Source organism: Eublepharis macularius, chromosome 7 (genome assembly GCF_028583425.1).
Source record: "Eublepharis macularius isolate TG4126 chromosome 7, MPM_Emac_v1.0, whole genome shotgun sequence".
Taxonomy (NCBI): domain Eukaryota; kingdom Metazoa; phylum Chordata; class Lepidosauria; order Squamata; family Eublepharidae; genus Eublepharis; species Eublepharis macularius.
Window position 1 is genome coordinate 73871596 of NC_072796.1, and position 20003 is coordinate 73891598.

General features: G+C 42.0%; 1 protein-coding gene across 3 annotated transcripts in view; it reads left to right on the forward strand.

The window, feature by feature from the left end:
* GREB1L (GREB1 like retinoic acid receptor coactivator) overlaps window positions 1-20003 on the forward strand; it is a 247207-nt gene that overhangs the window by 186858 nt on the left and 40346 nt on the right. For all 3 annotated transcript variants that reach the window (XM_054984549.1, XM_054984550.1, XM_054984551.1), the window contains 6 exons: window positions 197-441; window positions 3336-3889; window positions 6809-6911; window positions 14766-14909; window positions 15075-15214; window positions 17651-17812. In XM_054984549.1, coding sequence (XP_054840524.1) covers window positions 197-441; window positions 3336-3889; window positions 6809-6911; window positions 14766-14909; window positions 15075-15214; window positions 17651-17812 — 1348 coding nt within the window. The remainder of the gene's footprint in view (window positions 1-196; window positions 442-3335; window positions 3890-6808; window positions 6912-14765; window positions 14910-15074; window positions 15215-17650; window positions 17813-20003) is intronic.

Sequence of the window (20003 nt, forward strand, 5' to 3'; positions counted from 1 at the left end):
GTAAGATATAACACTGGCTTGTACAGAATTAAAGTGCAACAAAGAAATTACTATCAAAGTTCCCTTTTGTGCTGCAAGGAAGCCAAATCTTGCTAGTTCATATCTTTCTGGAACAACAGATGAGAAATGTGCATTTAAATGGCAAGAATGTAATTTTTTTTCAAATGTCATTTATATGTATATATTGATTTTCTAGGTCCTTGAAATATTGTGATCTTCGACTGATTGACTCAAGCTATTTAACTCGTACTGCCTTAGAGCAAGAAGTGGGCATGGCATGCTGCTATGTATCAAAGGATGCAATCCGAGGGCCCATTGTGGCTCTAGACCTTAGTGAGAAAGATCAGGAGAAGGCATGCATTATTGAGAATGATGCTGATGAGCTGTTAATTGACCTGGAGAGACCTCAGAGTAACAGCAGTGCTGTGACTGGAACTTCAGGTTGGTTTTTCCTCTTAGCCCCAGTGCTGCCTCTTTCAATGAATGCCCCTTTATCCTGACTTGGAGGGATGTTAATAGCCAGCTGCAAAGCAAGAAGTAGAAAGAGATAATGCAGTGTTTGTAGGAAGAGGGAAGAATGGAAATGGGGCAGCTTGTCTCAGAAGAGGGAAAGGAGAGATGGTGGTGTTGTAGAAGTGGGAGAGAAATTATATAAGTTCTGTTGAGGATATTAAAAATGCCTAGGCTTAGCTCCGCTACTTGGGCTAATTGCTGTAAACAAAAGTCTCAATTGAAAGCATTGGTGAGTGTGAGTTCTTTGCTTTACTTTTAGTGAGGTTGCAGCCTATTGAAATTGTAGCGATCAAATGTGACTTAAGAGTTAGGGGGAGAAAGTTTATCTTGAGGTTATGCAAACAGGAAAAGGGGAGCAGTGAAGCAGGTTCTTTTGAGATTGGCAAATGGCCAGCTTGATTTCTGCTTAAATATAGCAATCCACATAACTGCTGCTGAACAGACAAGGGAAAGCAACTGCAAGGTATTTATTATTAGTACTGGATATCTGCTTCTTCATTAGAACAACTGGACTCCCAGATCTAGCCTTGAATGTAGGAGGGAGGATTAAATGTTTTTCTAGTTTGCCATCACAAAAGTACTTATTTTCTGAGCCATCGTTTTCTCTGGTTTGTGGCCTAATCCACAATTGTGGTTTGTGGAATGCAACCTAACAAAAAGAAAGGATGTGTGGTGGGCCAAAGTTCCTGCTCTGCATTTCAGTCTCCTTTGTGCCTCTCAGAAGTCTTAGATGGAGGCACGGCCAGTGGCAGGGAGGGCAGACAAGAGGGCTAGTTTGGCCTGGTTCTCCAGCCCAAGGGAAGACTCCGATTTATACACTTGTTCATCGTTTGACATTTAATAAGTTTTGCAACTTGTCTTACTCTAGTTTTGATGCCTGAATTTGTTTTAATGTGTCATCATCACTTTTATTATGGCTAGGGGCGGGGTCTAAAAAGCAGGAAATGGCTTGGGCTGCTCTGCCCCTTTGAGAGGACCTGGATGAAGTCAGGGAAGTGAAGCCTGATGCCACTGCCTGCCATGTCAGGGCCAAGCTACAAGTGATGAATGACACTTGAACAGCAAGTGTATTTCTCCCTGTTCACTTGCCCTCCACTCAATCCACTTGCCATTCAAGTGTCATTCGTCACTTGTAGCTTGGCCCTCAGTCTCTTATGCCCCACAGAGGGGTCTACTAGAGCAACCCAGGCCAGGTTTGCCTCAGGGTTTGCTTTATTTCCTTTGCTGGTAAATTCAAACCAGTTTATGAAATTTGTCTCTTCTCCTCACAGTGTACTGGGATTCATGGTTTTCTTATGATTTCTAGGCTTGAGAGAAGATACAAGCAAGAATTTTTCCAAGTGTGTCTTTTTTCACTGTTACTTTTATATTTATTTATTTATTGTTAGTTCAACAAACACCAACATGCTGCTTCTGGTAGAATCTTCTTTTCCATACATCTCTCAGGGCTGATACAAAGTCTTTCTTGATCCTTTTAATTATGGTTAGGAGGAGACTGCATGATAATGTGTTTCAAATCCTAGTTTCAAACACTGGTTAACAGCAAAAGCTGGTTAGTGTTAACCATGGTTAAGTTTGGTGCCAGCTGATGGGAGGAATTTGTTCTAGAATGGCGGAATACATGATCCTCTGGCCTGCTTATGATCCTTTAACCATGGCTATGCATTGCTATACGTTGGCCATTAAAAGATTTAAAAAGCCTTCATAGATTCAGTGCTGGCAATTCCCTTGGCTTTCCAGTTCTTGGCTTTCATCTCCCCCACCCCCTATCCCAATTTGCTTCTATGCTCTTACCAGTAATTAGTTTGAAGACCACCTCTCACCATATGTGCCCCGGAGGGTACTTTGATCTGCCAATAAACAGCTGCTGGTGGCCCCTGGCCCCAGGGAGGCTCACCTAGCCTCAAACAGAGCCGGGGTCTTTTTGGTCTTGGCCCTAGCCTGATTGAGCTCTCTGCTTAGACTCAGGCCTGGTCAGACTTGTCATCCTTTCGCTGGGCCTGTAAGATGGAGATGTTCCACCAGGCATATGGTTGAGGTTGGGGCTTGGACGAGTTCTTCCTGCCAGTCTCCTTTTGAGGGGGTAATGTACCCTCCAGCCCCAGTTTTTGCCATCAGTGGATTATCCTTCTCCATCCCCATGGGATGTTTGGTTTGGGGCTGGGTAATGTGGGTCTGCTGTCAAGAGATGTTCATCAATTTGAATATTTTTATTTATGGTTTTAAATGTGATTTTATCCATGGTTTTTATTTGTTCTGAGCCTGTGCAAGTGGGGAGAGCAGAATATAAAATTCATAAATAATGATGATAATAGTGATGATAATAAGTAGGTGAAACTTTTCTCATCATTTTATAGCTGTCTGCTAGGAAAAATGTCATTTAATTTCTTTGTACTGGGCTGCATTTAAAGGTATATCAGGGGAAACACACATTTCCCCTCAGTTTACCCTCTTCCTAGTTCTTGTATATTATTGCTTATGCAGTCCTTTAATTTGCATGATAGGCAGGAATTGAAACAGTTGTTCTTAGGCTACAGGAAACATTCAAGCTTGGTTGAGCAAAGTGGTAATATACAAACCACACTGATGTACCTGTTAGCCCTCTGCTGAACTTCAGTGTGAACTGTCTGCACATAGATACAGCAGCTGAGGATCTTGTATTCTTTCTTTTTATATGTTAAACTTCCCTCCTGATTCACCCCACCCCCGATATTAAAAACACTTGTAAAGTCAAAATGGTAGGACAGAATATGAGTGGTGACATTCTTAGTAGAATTTGCTGACTGTCCTCCATCTTTGTCCACCTTTGACCTCCTTTTCAGGTTCTATAGCTGAAAATGGTGTGAGTTCCTCCAGTGCCACAGAGAAGTCTCAGAAGCCACCGGGATCCCTTAGCTTCCAGAATGTGGCCAATAGCTCAGTCGATGAAGGCTTTACTGCTGGGGAGACCTTGAAGCAAGAATGTGACTCTCTAGGCAACCAGATAGCAAGCAGTACTACTTCTAAATTGTCAACATCATCCTTTCCCATCAGCCAGACATTCCGGTGGCCTAGCCAGTCTATGAAAGAGTGCAGGGGCTTGCATGTGGCCTTACCTCGGGTTGTGATCTTATCTAAAGCTGCCTACTGCCTCCTTGGCTCACAGAAAAGTGGGCAGCCGCCTTCTTCCTCTTCTCTCTTGCCTCATGCGGATGTGTCTTGGACAAGTTCCCTGAGGCCTTTGCTGCATAAAGACATGACCAGTGAAGAGCAATCTTTGTACTACAGGCAATGGACTGCAGCTCGACAGCACCATGCAGACTACAACAATCAGAGTGAAACTGCCAGTGGGAGGAGCTTTCACCCACGACGGCTACTTTTGACAGGACCTCCACAGGTAAAAAAAAAAAAAACTAGGAGTGTGTAATTTGGTATATTCAGTTTAAAGATATACCTGAATAATGCTTTATCGGTATTTTGGGTGTATATTTGGGATCCTCATCATATCCAGACTTCTCAGATTTACCAGTATAGTTGGTCCTAAGTATTTCCAGAAATATTCGGAAGCAACTGGGGCCATCATTTTAAAGATAAAAGCAGCTTGTTTTTATCCTTTATTAGATTTCCTGAGCAAAAGAAGGGAGGGAGGAGGATCTCACAGGCAAATGACTTCATGTGTGAGGGGGAGCTTTACTGTCTATCCAATCGTAGCAATTCTCTCATAGCCCACAAGCTGGCCTCCTGGCTGCAGCTTCAGGGCAATATTTTTGGAGTGCCTAGATTTGGATGCTCTGTTCTGATCTGTTTGTATCTTATTTCTGCAGGCAATAAAGAGGCAAAAGGAAAGACTGCAAAGCTCTACAGAAACCAGTCCCCCTCAAATAGTACTCAATACAATAAATTCATACACAACACTGTATAGTCTACCAATTTGTAGTTTCTAATTTCATACACTAGAAAAGTGAAATGTGCAACAATATTATAATAATACAAATTTCCGCATATAAAGCACACTCCAATCAATTTAAATATTCTTGAACAGTAACAACAATATAAATGTTCCTATGTGGTTAATTTCTTATTATCCAAATCCTTCCAAGTCGTTCCAAGGTATAGTCCATAAATAAATGTAGTGCAATAAATACTAGAAGACAATTTCATACAAACAGAAGTGTCTTATCTTGAGAGGGTTACTTTCCTTGATGCAGGACTGGAGTAAATGTAGAATTGCTAGAATCACTCCCAATCAGAACCAGGAAGTAACCGCTCTCGGTCAGCCCGACAAAATTGCTAGCCGATTTTGTTTTGCAGTCTTAGCTTTCTCAGGGGCTATATTTGTTTTCAACTCAACGCCTATTCATCGGACGCACTTGGAGCAGATGCAATGGACATTGGTAGACTATACAGTGTTGTATATGAATTTATTGTATTGAGTACTATTTGAGGGGGACGTGTGTCTTATTTCTGTTCAGCTGCCTGCTGCAAGGATGGTTCTACTGGGATTCTCTGGTTCAGCAATGGTTCTGTTGGGCTTTGTTGGTTCTTTTTGCATTGGGAGATTTTTGTTCAGTGTTTGCTCTTGTGTGTTTGGCTAAGGCTTCTATGTCCAGGATAAAGCATTAGATATTTTTCCCCATATGAAGTGATAGAATAGCCAGGGGCAATTTGTTCAGGGACCCATAGAACTGGACTCTTTAACCCAATCTGTTTGAAATTTTGGGGGCCTTTAAAGGACAGACAGCCCTCTCACCACAGTAATTTTGGTGTAATTTGATGAAAAAAGCCCCTCCAGCCCCTGGAAAGATTGCCCCATAGGAAATAATGGAGCCAAATAATTTCAGAATCCCCCCCCCCCGAAAATCCAGATCCAAATACAAAACTGGTATCTGAGGAGCCATATATCAGGAATATCAATAGATATGGCCTTTCGGATTCTGGAATCTGAAAAAACCCAATGTTTTTAGTGCACATCCCTAAAAAGAAGTACCCTCATTTTGGGTGCTATCACAGCAGGTGATGCAAACCACCCCTTGTGCAAGCATTTCCACATGTATAAAGGGGGCTTCTCTGTGTTGATTTCTCTCTTCCCATGCCATTCATGCCCATTCATGTGGGCTGTATCACATGATTGACAAAGGTATAGCTTTTGAATGAGGTGTAATGGGAAGGCCATGTTACACATGCTCTGCTCTGCTCACAGTGCATTGGATTCAAACCCAAATGTTTAAGTGGGCCAAAAAAGACAGTTTTGAAAAACAGGATCAAATTTGTGGTTGATGTAAAAACAGCATCATTAACCAATGTTAGGTTAGGTGTTTATTATGAGCCAGAACACAATGGCCATGGGATCTGTACTACAGACTAACACAGCTTACTGCATTGTTATTACTTGTCCAACTCTACACATTTCCTAGTTTAGACATTCTCTGTGTCTCTACAACCTCTCTTCTGTTTCCTGTTCTGTCTGTGTTGCTTCAAAAGACAGTGAAGAGCTACTGCCCTAACTATGTATGCAGTTCTGATTTTTTTCCCCTAGGAACTGCCTGTTAGGTTTTTGGTATTATCCAAATCCATGTGTAGGTGGAAATCTCTTTTGTAATAAAGAAGACTATTACTACAAAAAAACAGAAGTATCTAACTACCAGTAAATAATACAGTACTTGCAAATCTCTTTGGGTCTTGGAGATCAATCTGCAGTGGACCATAGAATCATAATGTGCATGGCTGGTAGTGATGGGGAACTGGGGGTAGTGAAAGGGTTCTTCCTTAGAGTGCCCTGTATGCTTTGATTAACATATGGCTACTGGAACAAAATGGCTTTCTTCTTTCCAGGGTCACATCCCCAAACCACCTTTAAAGCACCCCATTTGGTGCTTGAAAGCTCATCCTGTCAGGAGAGCAGGCACAGTGGCCTTTGGAACCACGTTAATGAATGTTTGGTGTCTAACCTTATGAAAATACATAAATACAGATTTCTGGAATACTGCAGCCCCTGGCCCTGAACTTGGCTTTTATACAGGGTGTTTAAGATGAGTGCTACAACAATTGTGGAAGGTAGTCTCCCAGGGTTGGGTCTAATCAGCTTTTTCTTTCAGCCTTACCTAATTCCCATCCTTACTACATTCCCCATCCCACATGGCTTTTGTCCATGCAGGTCCTGTGATCCCCATCACATTTTTATAGCAGTCAAAAAGGATACACTTCCACAATATCCTACACTGAAATGAATCAACAGTGGACAAAAAGTGCCTCTGATATTGTAGTCTTGCTTTTTATGATATATATTCTGAGAATTTTTTCTTCCTCTTTGGATTAGGTGGGAAAAACTGGCTCTTATTTGCAGTTCCTGCGAATACTTTTTCGCATGCTGATCAGGCTACTGGAAGTAGATGTGTATGATGAGGAAGCCATTAATACCAGTAAGTACTAAAAGCCAGTTTTCATTTGAGTTAGTAAGTTAGGTACAGAAACCATAGGCAGTCTTAAAGATGTAAAAAAAACGGGGGGAAATCTATAAGATACCACCCCCATCTGAAGAATTTTTAGCTTCTTATTAGAACACTGGAATTTGAGAGGAAATGAAGGAAAGTGTTGTATGAAATATTTTCTATTTTAGAACACTAAGGCAATTGATTATTATTCTGTTTATTTGTCCAAATGCCTTCTTATTAACAGTGTATGGAACAATATGTAGTATAGTCCGCACTATGTGATAATTAAAAGTGGGGGCATATAAAGATTTAAAAGGGGCATTTAATTTCCCCTCCTCCACTATTTCTTCTTTCCCTTCCATGAAAGCCCCATAGCCTCTTCCCTTTTCCTGCTTCCTTCTCTCTTCCTACCCGTGTCAACCTACCTTATCTTCCCCCTCCCCATTTTCACATTTCCCTCCTTCCCTCTCCCTGGCAGTCTCTCCCTGGGGAAACTCCCTTGATCCTGTTGCATGATGATGGCTACCAGGCCTGGTCCCAGTTGCACAGTGAGGAACCATAAGGACTTGTGATGAGCACCTCCTTTTCCCCCTGTATACCCTTCCCCATACTATTTCCTCTTTCTTTCCTTCTGACAACTCTCATATTCTCATCTTTCCTTGCATTCTTCCCACCTACCCACCAACCTTCCTTTTACCTGTCACCCATCTTCAGCTGTATTATTCAATTTATACCCTGCCTTTCTCCATGGCAGGGACCCAAAGGATCTTGCGTCATTCTCTTGTCCTCTGTTTTATCCTTACAACAACCTTGTTAGGTTATTTAGGCAGAGAATGTGTGACTGTCCCAAGGTCACCCAGTGAGCTTCCATGGCAGAGTGATGATTTAAACCTGGCTGTCCCAGATCCTAATGTGAAACACTAACCACTACATCACACTAGTTGTCATAGGGTGTCTGCTGTTGAACAATAGCAAGCAGTCAGGCCTGTGTGAGTTGTGCAAGTTGAGCGGTAGCAAATTTAACCTCAAAAGCCAAAACAATCCTGGAAAGGTCCTTGCCCCCTTTCCCTGCCTTTTACAGAAAGAAACCAAGTCTTAAAGGCTAGCAATACTGTGTAGTTGCCTAGCAACAGCCACTGAGGGCATCCATTTTTTAAAAGTACAGGTGCTGTTTCTATTATTTTGGGTGATTCCAATCTGGAAAGTTTTTCAGGTTTGTAGAAAGATCTGTCTTGTCTGTTCATAGCTCTATTCTCTGACTTTAAATACCCACAGATTTGACCCCACTGAGAATTAAATATATACTTAAATACTTTAGACACATACTGCTCTCAGGCTGGCTCATCTCCTTCAGATTCGTTTGTCCTTTGTGAAAGAAGCTTGTCTCTCTGGAAGAGCACACACCATAAATAAATTAATAAATATGTGAAAGAAAAGAGAAAGTTGTATTGTCGAAGGCTTTCATAGCCGGAGAACGATGGCTGTTGTGGGTTTTCCGGGCTGTATTGCCGTGGTCTTGGCATTGTAGTTCCTGACGTTTCGCCAGCAGCTGTGGCTGGCATCTTCAGAGGTGTAGCACCAAAAGACAGAGATCTCTCAGGACACTGAGAGATCTCTGTCTTTTGGTGCTACACCTCTGAAGATGCCAGCCACAGCTGCTGGCGAAACGTCAGGAACTACAATGCCAAGACCACGGCAATACAGCCTGGAAAACCCACAACAGCCAAAAGAGAAAGTTGTTATCAATCTAAGATGTAAACATGAACCTTCAAACAATATTGTATACAATGCTCAGGGATTTCTTTTTACAAGTTGGACAAATGTTGGAGCCAGTTTGGTGTAGTGGTTAAGAGCGTGGGACTCTAATCTGGAGAACTGGGTTTGATTCCCCACTCCTCCACTTGAAGCCATCTGGGTGACCTTGGATCAGTCACAGCTTCTGTGACTCTCAGCCCCACCCACTTCACAGGGTGTTTGTTGCTGTGGGGATAATAATGACATACTTTGTAAACCACTCTGAGTGGACATTAAGTTTTCCTGAAGGGCAGTATATAAATCGAATGTTGTTGTTATTATTATTATTATACATAACTGACATGTATAATAATATCAGGTGATTTTCACAGCAACAGTTTCTTTGAGAGTGAAGTGTGCTGGTCGGAAAGAGTATGTATCAATGACTCTGTGGAATGTGGAGCCTACCTTTGAACCTGCACTTTGGGTTCACAAGGCAAAGGAAGTTCAGAGTGTTCCTTTCAGCTCCACAAACAGGTCTTCTTCCACATCCAATAGTGTGCATAGAGAGTACCAACTCTCTTTCAGATGCCCAAATGTTCTCTCCTTTTGTATCTAGAACCATCTGTGATCATAGTTGTAGGGTTTTTTAAAATTGCACTATGGGGAAGCCAGTAGGGACATGGGCCATATCTGAATAGGTCTCGGTCTGTAATGATCACCAGATTAACTTACCCACCTGTGCATGGTTGGAGAAGAAAGTTCCCCAGACCAACTTGTTATTCCCCAGTGAGGAGCAGCAAAAAATATCTGTGTCATGGCTGGCTTGTGGCAAACACCCCAGCATACATACTGATGAGCGGCCCCTTGGAATGCACAAACATCCAGATTGCCATGGTGTTGCAGCACAGTCTGTTATAATATTTTTCGCCACAGGACTGCTCAGGTGTCAGAATATCAATATGAGTACAATTTATTTATTTATTTAGAAAATTGTATGCCACCTCTTCAGAAAGCTGCCTGAGGCAACTTACAAACTAAAAATAATAAAAACAACATTAAAAGATACTAATTAAAATCCAGCATTAAAAAACCAGAACCGCATAAAAACATACACCATAAAAACAGGCTGACAGCTTAAAATAACAATTTCCAGTCTAAAATAGTATTTAAAAAGATCAACTCTTAATTAAAAGCCTGGATGAACAGAAATATTTTGGCTTTATGCCTAAAAAAGCAACATAGGCACCAGGCAAGTCTCAAGGGCAAAGGCATTCCACAGACATGATGGCACAACTGAAAAAGCCATATCTCTGGTTGCTACCTGCTTCACCTCTTAAGGCGGGGGAACAGAGCAAGACTTGTGAGGCAGATGTTAACTGGCAGTCTGGACGATATGTCTGGCCCCAAGCCATTTAGGGCTTTAAAGGTAAGAACCAGCAGTTTGTATTATGTTTTTTTTCCTGCCAGAACGCTCCGGAACAGTGTTCTGGCAATTCTCAAAACTGCCCCCTCCCCCGCTCCTGTCCGTTTCAGGCTCAAATTGGGCCAAATAGGCCCCAAATAATAACATTAATAACATTTGATTTATATACAGCCCTTCAGGATGACTTAACACCCACTCAGAATGGTTTACAAAGTATGTTATTATCCCCACAACAAAACACCCTGAGAGAGCTAGAAGCTGTCACTGATCAAAGGCAACCCAGCTGGCTTCAAGTGGAGGATTGCAGAATCAAACCCAGTTCTCCAGATTAGAGTCCTGCACTCTTAACCACTACACCAAAATGGCCAAAACGGGCCCAAAAGCCAGGATCAGGCCTGACATGGCCAGGATCCATCCTCTACCAGGCAGGGGAACACTCCCCCGCTTGGCAGCAGCCCAATCCTGACTGTTTCAGACCTGATCCTAGCCATCTTGGGCCCAAAATGGCTGAAACGGGTCCGAAACGGGCAGGATCTGGCCTCTGCTGGGTGGGGGAACACTCAAATCGTGGGAGTGCTTCCGGAGGTGATCATGCCCTGTGTGATTATGTCACTTCCCGGAAGTGACATCATCCATCGTGTGGTCCCAGGAGTGCTCGCGCACTTTGTGCATGTGCATACGGTGCCATTGAGTTCTATAACCTCTTTTCACAGAAAAAAAGCCCTGATTATGCCCATAAGCAAATGGGCAGTCAGCACAGATCTTTCAGCACTGGGATGATATGATCCCTGTATCCCACCACTGCCAATAACCTGGATGTTGCATTTTGGATGAGCTGAAGTTTTTTCTGAGGCAGCTTAACAGAAAACATATTACAGTAATCTAACTTGGATGTAATCAGACCAGAGTATTAATCACTATGGCCAAATCACACTTTTCAAGGAATAGCTATAGCCAGTGAATCAGCTGAAGCCAATAAAAAGCACTACATGCAGCAGAGGAGCTCCCAACTGTTGGCCAGGATCCATCAGTACTCCCAAGTGATGAACTTGTTCCTGAGGGGGCGGGGTGCTACCTCCTCCAGGCCAGGTTGAATCCACAGTCCTCAAGCAGCCTTGCCCTTGACCAGTTCTACATCAGTGTTGTCTGGATTGAGCTTCAGTTTTCCTGGCCCTCATCCATCCAAGGGCCATCTCCAGGCACCTGTTCAGACCTTCCACAAACCTACCTAACTCAGCTGTTAAGGAAAAGGAGAGCTGGGTGTCAACTGCATATTGGCACCTTACTTCAAATCCCCTGATGATCCCTCCTAGTGGTTTCATGTAGATGTTAAACAGCATGGGAGAGAAGATGGATTCCTTTGGGATCCCATGACATAAATGCCAAGCAGCAATCTCCCAGCATCACCTTCAGGAGTTGGCCAGTGAAGTAAGAGTAGAACCATCAAAGCACAGTGCTCCTCCCCCACTCTCACCAGAAGGATACCACAGGCTAAGGTACTGAACACCGCAGCCCAGGAAAATCAATAGGAACGTATTCCTCTGTCACTCTCCCAGCAAAGATAGCCAGGGTGAACAAGGCTGTTTCCATCCCAAACCCAGGCCTGAATTCAAATTGAATTAATCAAGGCCAGACATCCTGAGAATCCTAGCTTCAGGATACTGGCCATCGTCTTGCCAAGAACCTGGTATTCTTACAGACTGCAGGAGAAGTTCACCTCCCCGAAGATTTTACAAAAGGTGGAGGTGTATATCTCAAATTTGTTGCTCAGATCGTGGTCAAGAGATTGAACACCTGATTGCAAACCTAATGACAAGTGATTGCTGTACCTACATGCTGCATTACTCGTCTTTATGGAAGATCTTCTGAGACATTTGGAAGGAGCCCCCGAAGTGCTGGTTGACCTCTAGGTTGCTCATGGGTCCCCAAAAGTCATCACTTCAACAGTACATGGAGGTGGTAGTGTTTTCAATGAGCATTTGCACCCATGCTTCAAGAAGTTAATGAAACTCTTGAAAGTTTCAGCATTCCAAACAAGGTGTCCTATGACAGTCACCAGTTGTAGCCTGAACCTCTTGCAGTACCCGTTCCTGTTGCATACTTTCTCTATCAAAAAGCCCTGATGATTCATTCAGGATATAATTGCTCTTTGGAATTGAATTTCTCTCATCACCTTTGCTAAATCTGCTGCAATGCCCACAAATATTCCAGGAGGACAGCTTTCCAAGTAACATTCTCTCACCTGAGAGTTGTGGTTCATCTTGGAAGAGATTTTCAAATACTTCCTGGGCAGAGAAGCAACAAGCTGTGTTTCATTGCGGAGGCAGTGATGGGGTTTGGGATTTTTTCCACCCCAGAAATGATAAGGGCTGGCCATAGGTGCTAATATCCAATAACCTCATTCCACTCTGAACACTAAGGGAATCTCACCATTTTTTACCTATTGGCACTTCTTATGGCAATTCTACACTCATACCTCACTGGAGGGTTCAACCTAACTGTGGTCATCTCTTGCTAGTATCAGCACCTGCTTTGGGGTCAACGGTTGTTGTGAACTTCTTCAGAAAAAAGCTGGAGTGGTTGGAGTTTGTGCTTTTCTTCTTTGTATCTCATGGAAAAGTAGAGTGCCATTCTCATTTTATTTGAGTGGGGGAATGAATGGGCTTGAGGAAAAGCAAAGCACAGCAAAAACTGGCTGCTGAAGAGTGAGAGCCAAACTAAAAGTGACGTCTTACACAGGTTGGACGCTAGTCGGCTTCCCTCAAGTTTTGATGGGAAATGTAGGCATCCTGGTCTTGCAGCTGTAATGGAGATCCAAGCTGTAAAACCAGGATGCCTACATTTCCCATCAAAACTTGAGGGAAGCCGACTAGTGTCCAACCTGTGTAAGACGTCACTTGTAGTTTGGCTCTCAGCTGAACATCCCAGGCACGTCTGTCAGGAGAATGGGTAGGCTCTCTGCCAAACAGATGCTCCTTGTTGCCAGCTTGTATGTATTTGAGTAGATAAATGGACAAAATATTGTTGTTCTGGAACATCAGTGGTTTGTTCCTAATTTCATCACATTGTTCTGGATCCTTCTGGTAAGGGCTGTGAGGACGCACAGTAGGATGTACTGATTTTGTCTCAGTACATAGTTATGTTTTTGAAGAAATAGGGTAGGGGAGCATTTAATATAACTAATGCCTCCCCCAGCTGACCCATCCATTTTCACTAAAGTTCCCGTGTGACAGTTAGATGTGCTTGTGTCCAGCACATTTCTTCTAGACCTTTCCATCTATAAAATCGTCAATGTGAATGGCAAATAGCGTAAATTTAATTTATTAGATTTTTTGCCTACCCTACCCACAAGCTGGCTCAGGGCGGGTCACAACATTATACAGTGGTACAATAAATTAAAACAACAATACACAATCAAATCCACCCTAGTGAACCTGCCCAGCTAATTTTAACAGGCTGTGGGCCATTAACTGCAAGGAATATATTCTGAAGACTTGAGGACTCTTAACGTTTCTTTAAGAGGAGGCACTGTTTTCCTCCCCCCAATGCAGACTCTCTCTTTGCCTTCTGTTGTCTTCCTGAGGGTCTACTCTGTACAGAATCAGATGACTGCCTGAGAGTAGTGCTCTCAGGATTAAGTATCTTGGCAGCTTTTCAACATCTCCTAAATCTCTGTCAGGACCGCCCTTAGGTAGCATGCAAAACAGTCCCAAATATAAATATTCTTGAGAATAACAATACCTTCACTGAGTGAAGGATCCGTGACAAAACAGATATATTTTTCTGTGCAGTTGAAATCAAAACAGTTATGTACAGATAATATTTTTTAATGACAAGGAACGTTGAGAAGGAACAAAAGTTTGAACCCTTTTCTCAAGAGTATTCTTTGGAAATAATCTCGGACATAGTAACATTGGGGTACAAAAATATCAAATATATTATCCTATAAAAGTATGCTAAAACAAAATTCTCCTTGATAAGTAATATATATAAACAATAACAAGAAGGGACATTTTTGAAGATATTCCATGAAAACTGAGATGAGCTGTCTGTGCTTTGGCCTTTTGAAAAGCCTCTTAAGTCTTGATGTGTATCTCCATGTGCACCAACTACGGTCCTCAGGCTGCCGTTTACTGGCTGTTGCCCCCCCCCTAAGGTAGCCTTCCTGGTGTTGATCAGAGCCTGTGTCTTTTTTGTGTTACCTCTCACGCTGTGGATCCTTGAAAAGCTCAGGGGGCTAACATCAAGGCCCTTTTAATTGCTAGAGGTGTAGGCTGCAGGCCTTTTTTTCTATGGTAGAGGGGAGTTATTTGGGCTTTAATTGTATTTTATAGGTTTTAAACCTAGTGTTGTAAGACAGTCTGAGCGATGGGGAACGGTGATGTATAAATATAGCTGCTAGTGTATATCTGAAAAGATATTTCATCCATACTTTTTAGAACGTAATTTGGGAATTTAGAAATGCATATGGCCATTATTGTTACAGTCTTAGTGGAATCTGGATTTTATACCAATCATGTTGGCATTTTTTTCTTGTAAGAATAGACTTGCTGGATCCTTTCTAGTACTCTCCAGCTCTGAAAGAATTACAGAAAGAATACATAGGATGTTCATGAGGATCTTTAGAAAAACTCTAACAAATACTATGATTGTTTGTTTATTCACAAATCTTAATTTTTGAGATCATACCAAGGACAATGAAATTGCACAGTCCAGCACTGATCAGTGGCCTGATGTTGAAATCATCAGTAAAACTCCTTTTGACCTCAGTGTACATGATCCAAAGTATGCCTTCATGAGCCCTGTGTATACAGAGCAGTTGCAAGGTAAGTGAAAACTGATTTTACTACTGTTACTTAGAAATAATTAGTAGAAATTAACATATTTAAACCACCCCTGAGGATGGGCGGTTTATAAATCGAAATAATAAATAAATAAAATAAATAATAATAAATATCTTAACTGCTTTCCTTTTTTATCTCTGTCTACAGAGCCAAACAAAGAAACCAAAGCTGAGAAATTCAGAAAACGGATTACTGTGTCTATGATGTTGACTAAATATGCAGCTTATAATACATTTCATCACTGTGAACAATGCCATCAGTACATGGATATAAATCCTTCAGCCCAGGTACATGCTTCAAAGATATTAATTACAATTAACAAAGAGCATGTTTACATTTCAGAGTAGAGCCCATCTAACTGTTGTTTGTTGTTTCCTGTGAACTTCAGAATGTGTTGTTCTGCAAGGGAAACTAGCAGTCAAGGATCCCTAACTGAAATATCTCCATGCCCCCACTAAACTGTAACACCCAAGATTTTTTGGAGAAGCAAAGATTGTTAAAAACTGGTGTCTTCAAAGGACAGTTGATATACTACACTATGTTCTGGAGTCCATACATCTCTGAACCTTTATGGACATATTATTCTATTCGTACACATTAATTTGTAAAGACACGCACTCAAGGCCAAACTACATGAGATACAAAAAGCTGCTGTTGCTTCCATATGCTCCAAGTTTTTGAGGTTTTCACTGTCCCAAAGCCGCTTCTTCCCAATCCGCTTCGAGAACTCACCTTTCACATGCATCGTCCTCATGCATGTTTTGTGAGTGTTGAGGAAAAAATGTCCCAAAACAGAAAATGTGTTCTTTATTTGCGCCTTGTCACAAATGATGTTGTCACATTCCCATCCAACTTTCCTTTTTTTTTTTGAGCGCATGCAGTATTGTGCTATACCATTGTTCTGTCTTTCAGCTTCTGTAGAAACGGGACATATGTAGTACAGCATTCTCTACCGTTGATTTCCCGCTCAAAGTTTTAAATGCAAAAGTGTTTCATAAATATGTGAACAGTAGAGTAGCGCGATTGCATGATTCCATATCCTACTATATAAAAGGCAAACTGACCACTCACTCCTTATCCCCATGCAGGCATAGTACTCAGGGATAAGAAGCAAGTTGGGAACAAAATAGTTTGCTTCCCCGCTGCCTCCTTGGGCTTCCAGAGACATGGAAAGGCTCAGTGTGGCAGTGAGGCCCTCCCAAGGTCTTGCAGTAGCCAGGGGCAGGGCTCCCCGCTGCCTCCGCAGGGTCTTGTGAGGGCCATGCACAAGCGGTATCCAAGGAGCCAGAGGAAGAGGAGCCCCTTCTCCAATCCCCCCTTTGAGGGAGGAGTGGGGGAGGTACTGCTAGGGCCCGTTGTAATTGAGAGTCCAATTGCTAAGTGATCCAATAGAGCAAGCACTGCAGTATGAATCCCTTTATCATAATAGTGCAAGGACTGTTTTAAAAAGTTTAAAAAGGCGGGGGGGGAGGTTATATGATTGTGCATGCAATCCAGATGCTTGCATGCGTCTGGGGGTAGGAGGGGTAATGGGATTGGAGGAGGGATTGGAGATTTGTGGGAGGGCTCTTCTGAAGCAGAAAAAAAGCCTCCAGATGCGTTGATATGGTAGATAATTGTGTGAAAAAAGCAGCAGCAAAAATGAAAATGGAACAAAACAAGTTTCACAAAAAATGCTTTAAAACCGGGATCATCACGACCTGCTTGCGCATGGGAAACGATGACATATGTAATGAGTGAATTAACCCGCCAAAGTTCCGTTAGCAGGCTATCCTGTTAAGGTTGTGTGGAAATGATGTGTGATCACATTCCAGCCATACAATTTAGCTGAGAAATGCAGTCATGGCTGAATTAAGTCCCTTTAGTGGAAGAATGCAAGCATAATACTTGGTACTGTCTTTTTTTCCCTATTGGAGCTTAAAGCAGAATGGGGCAAAGAGGATTTTTGGCTGGAGAAGCAGTGCAGGAGGGGAAGTTAACTACTTCTTTCCCAGCACTGTGGCCTCTGTCTACATTGCTCTGTCCTGTGGCTGCTTTTTTCAGCTAAATAGCATGTTAGGGAATCTAATCATGGATACCCAATGGGCCTGATGTAAGAAGTATGGGTCTAAACTAAAGATGGGCATGAACCACAAAAAAATGAACCTTGTGGTTTGTGGTTCGTGGGTTTCCATGAAGCAAGAACCACAAACTCCCACGAATTGGGGCAAGTTCCCGAACCAGTTCATGGTTCGTGGTGTTTAAATGCCCCTTTTTGGCTGCTTAGCAGCAGGGAAAGGGGCATTTAATAGTTTAAAGGGTCCTTTCCTGCCGCTTGCGAGTGGTAGGTCCCTTTAAACTATCAGCTGGCAGGCGGCGAGGGTGGGATCCCCCCCGCCGCCTGCCAGCTGATACTTTAAAGGGATCTGCTGCTTGCAAGCAGCAGGAAAAGTTTAAATGGCCATTTCCCTGGGGAAATGGCCATTTAAACTGCCCTTTAATATGAACCAAATGAACCAGTAGACCAGTTCGTGGAAGTTCGTGGAAATGAGCTTCCATGAACCACTGGTTCGCAAACCACGAACCAGGCTGGTTCATGGGTTTTTTTGGTTCATATTCAGGTTCGTGCCCATCTCTAGTCTAAACTGCTAATTATTTTCTGTAATAGTTCATCCAGAGAAGTCACCCACACATTCAAACATCACAAACCACAGTGGGTTACAATTCCTTTCTCTCACATACAGGTGTCTGACTCCACGCTGCATGCATTTACATTCTCATCCTCAATGTTAGGAGAAGAGATTCAGCTTCACTTCATAATTCCCAAGTCCAAAGAGAGCTATTTTGTCTTCAGCAAGCAGGGCAAGCATCTGGAAAGCATGCGACTTCCTCTTGTATCTGATAAGGTGGGTAAAATCTGTTTGGACAGCATAAAATGGACCCTGGCTCCTTCCACACCAGGATGATTTTCTGTGGTAGTCTGGTTGCTGATGCAATTCTTTGTGAAATTGGCCTTGCAACAGAGAAATCTTTTAATTAAAGGGTTGATTTTTCAACATTGTTTTAACCAGGAGAGTGTTACTTTGAGGTGTTTGTGGTCTCTTTTTTTATCTGTGTTTTTGTGTTGGGCTGAGACTTTTAAAATTAATAATCTGGGGTTGAATTAATAATTAATTAATAATCTTTTAATGTTTTATTTTTTTGTCAGCCACCTTGGACAAGTTCCTGGAGAGCATAAAAATGTTATAAATAAATAAATAATTCAGCCCAGGGTAGTCCATTTTTGTCTCTATTTTTAGCAGTGGTTTCCCTTTCACATCTGATGTGCATTGAAGCTCCCCCTCGTGATCTTACATGACTCTGCCCACCCTGTTTTATTTTTTTTTAGTATGAGTAACACATCACTACATAGAAATCATATAATAATCTTTTTTTTAAAACTTCTTAAAAACCTCCATGTATTTGCAAACACCTCCAACTTTTCCTTCCTCCCTTTGCTGAAAGGCAGGCTACAGTGTAGGTGATTCTCTCCTTTTTTTAAAAAGTAGGCATGAGTAATGTGGGATAGGGATAATGCAGTATCTTTTAAAAACTTTTTAAAAAGATTCCTTATATTTGCAGAGCCTCCTGTTTGTCTAAAAGGTAGGTGATTTTCTTCTCTTATGCTATTTGTTGCCAGGGTCTTGGTCACTTGTGTTCATCAGCAAATAAAAAGAGTCACTGTAGTCCAAAGTCCTGTAATTGAGCTGTGTACCCCTTCAGACAGGAAACAACGGGTTTTTTTACAGGGTTTTTTTTTTAAGCAGAAAGTTTTATGTGGAAAAAACAGGCTATTAATGGTTTCTACACAAATGGAGGGCATCATGCGGAAACATGAAAAACCTATACCATTCAGTTGCTGAAACATGGGAAATCTTTGGGGTGAAAGAAACCCATATTGTGTCTTCTTTCATTATGTATTTACCTTGAAGAGGGGAGTCATATGGAAAAAATATAGGATTTTATTTGTGAGGCCAGTGTTCCAAATTCTGAGCTACATTGCCAACTATATTGCCTTCCTTGAATCCTGTGACCCCTAATACGGTGCCCATTGTGCCCATCAATGTATTTCCTGGCACCCATTTCCTCCTCCCCCAGAGCAAGCAGCCAGTGCTGGCTTTTTCTCCACTTCATTAGAGCAAGAGGTGCTTCAGAAAAGTCCAATAAGTATGCTGCCTCCATTATAATAAGACAGCTGGCTTGCAACTTCCTAATCTCCTCATATCAGCCATTTTGTGGCTAGCTGTGTCTTCCATAGCAGCATTTTGTAGTGATTTTCTCTATATGTTCTCAAAATTCCACAAGCACCCACAGGATCAGTGGTATCAGGGGACCCCCCTGCATTAATCAGATTACAATACAGCAGAATTTCACAAACATCTCTGACCACAGAGTGAGCTATGTTTTTAAAAAGGCCTCACTGCCCCTAATTTTGTAACACCGTAAACATAAAATTTATTCCAGCTTAAATTTTCATGGACTGAATCTTCATACTGCTGCCATTATAGATAGGGAAAAAACCAGAAGAGTCAAGGGTTCATGAAATGCCGAAAGTACAGGGTGGAAATGGAATTGTAAAAGATAATTCTAATCAAGAAAAATACAGAAATCATTTACCAGTTATGCTAAGTTAGTTAATGCTTGTAATGGGCATTTAATTTAAATTCTTCTTCTAGATACTCTAAGGGACTTGAGCAAGTCCCACCCCACTCTGGCTTTCAGTTACACTCAGTTTTAAGAGGGGAACAGATGTACTCAGTTTTCATCAGTAATCCATGTGGCACTTCTCTTACTTTAATTTACAAGGTTTTCTAGAATAGTTCATACATGTAATGAGTAAGAAATCCAAAGCCTTTGGGGGTGAGTGGGTGTAATCGTAGTGTGAAATCTATGAACAAATCTCAATTCAGCACTTTCTTTCTGGAGTTGTTCTTTGATGTTCTTCTGCTGAAAAGTTGTGGCTTTCAGATCAGCAACAGAGTGCCCAGGGATGCTGCACCATCGGGCAGCAGCTTGAATGGAAATGCATTGTCTATGCATGTGCAAATATTATACTTC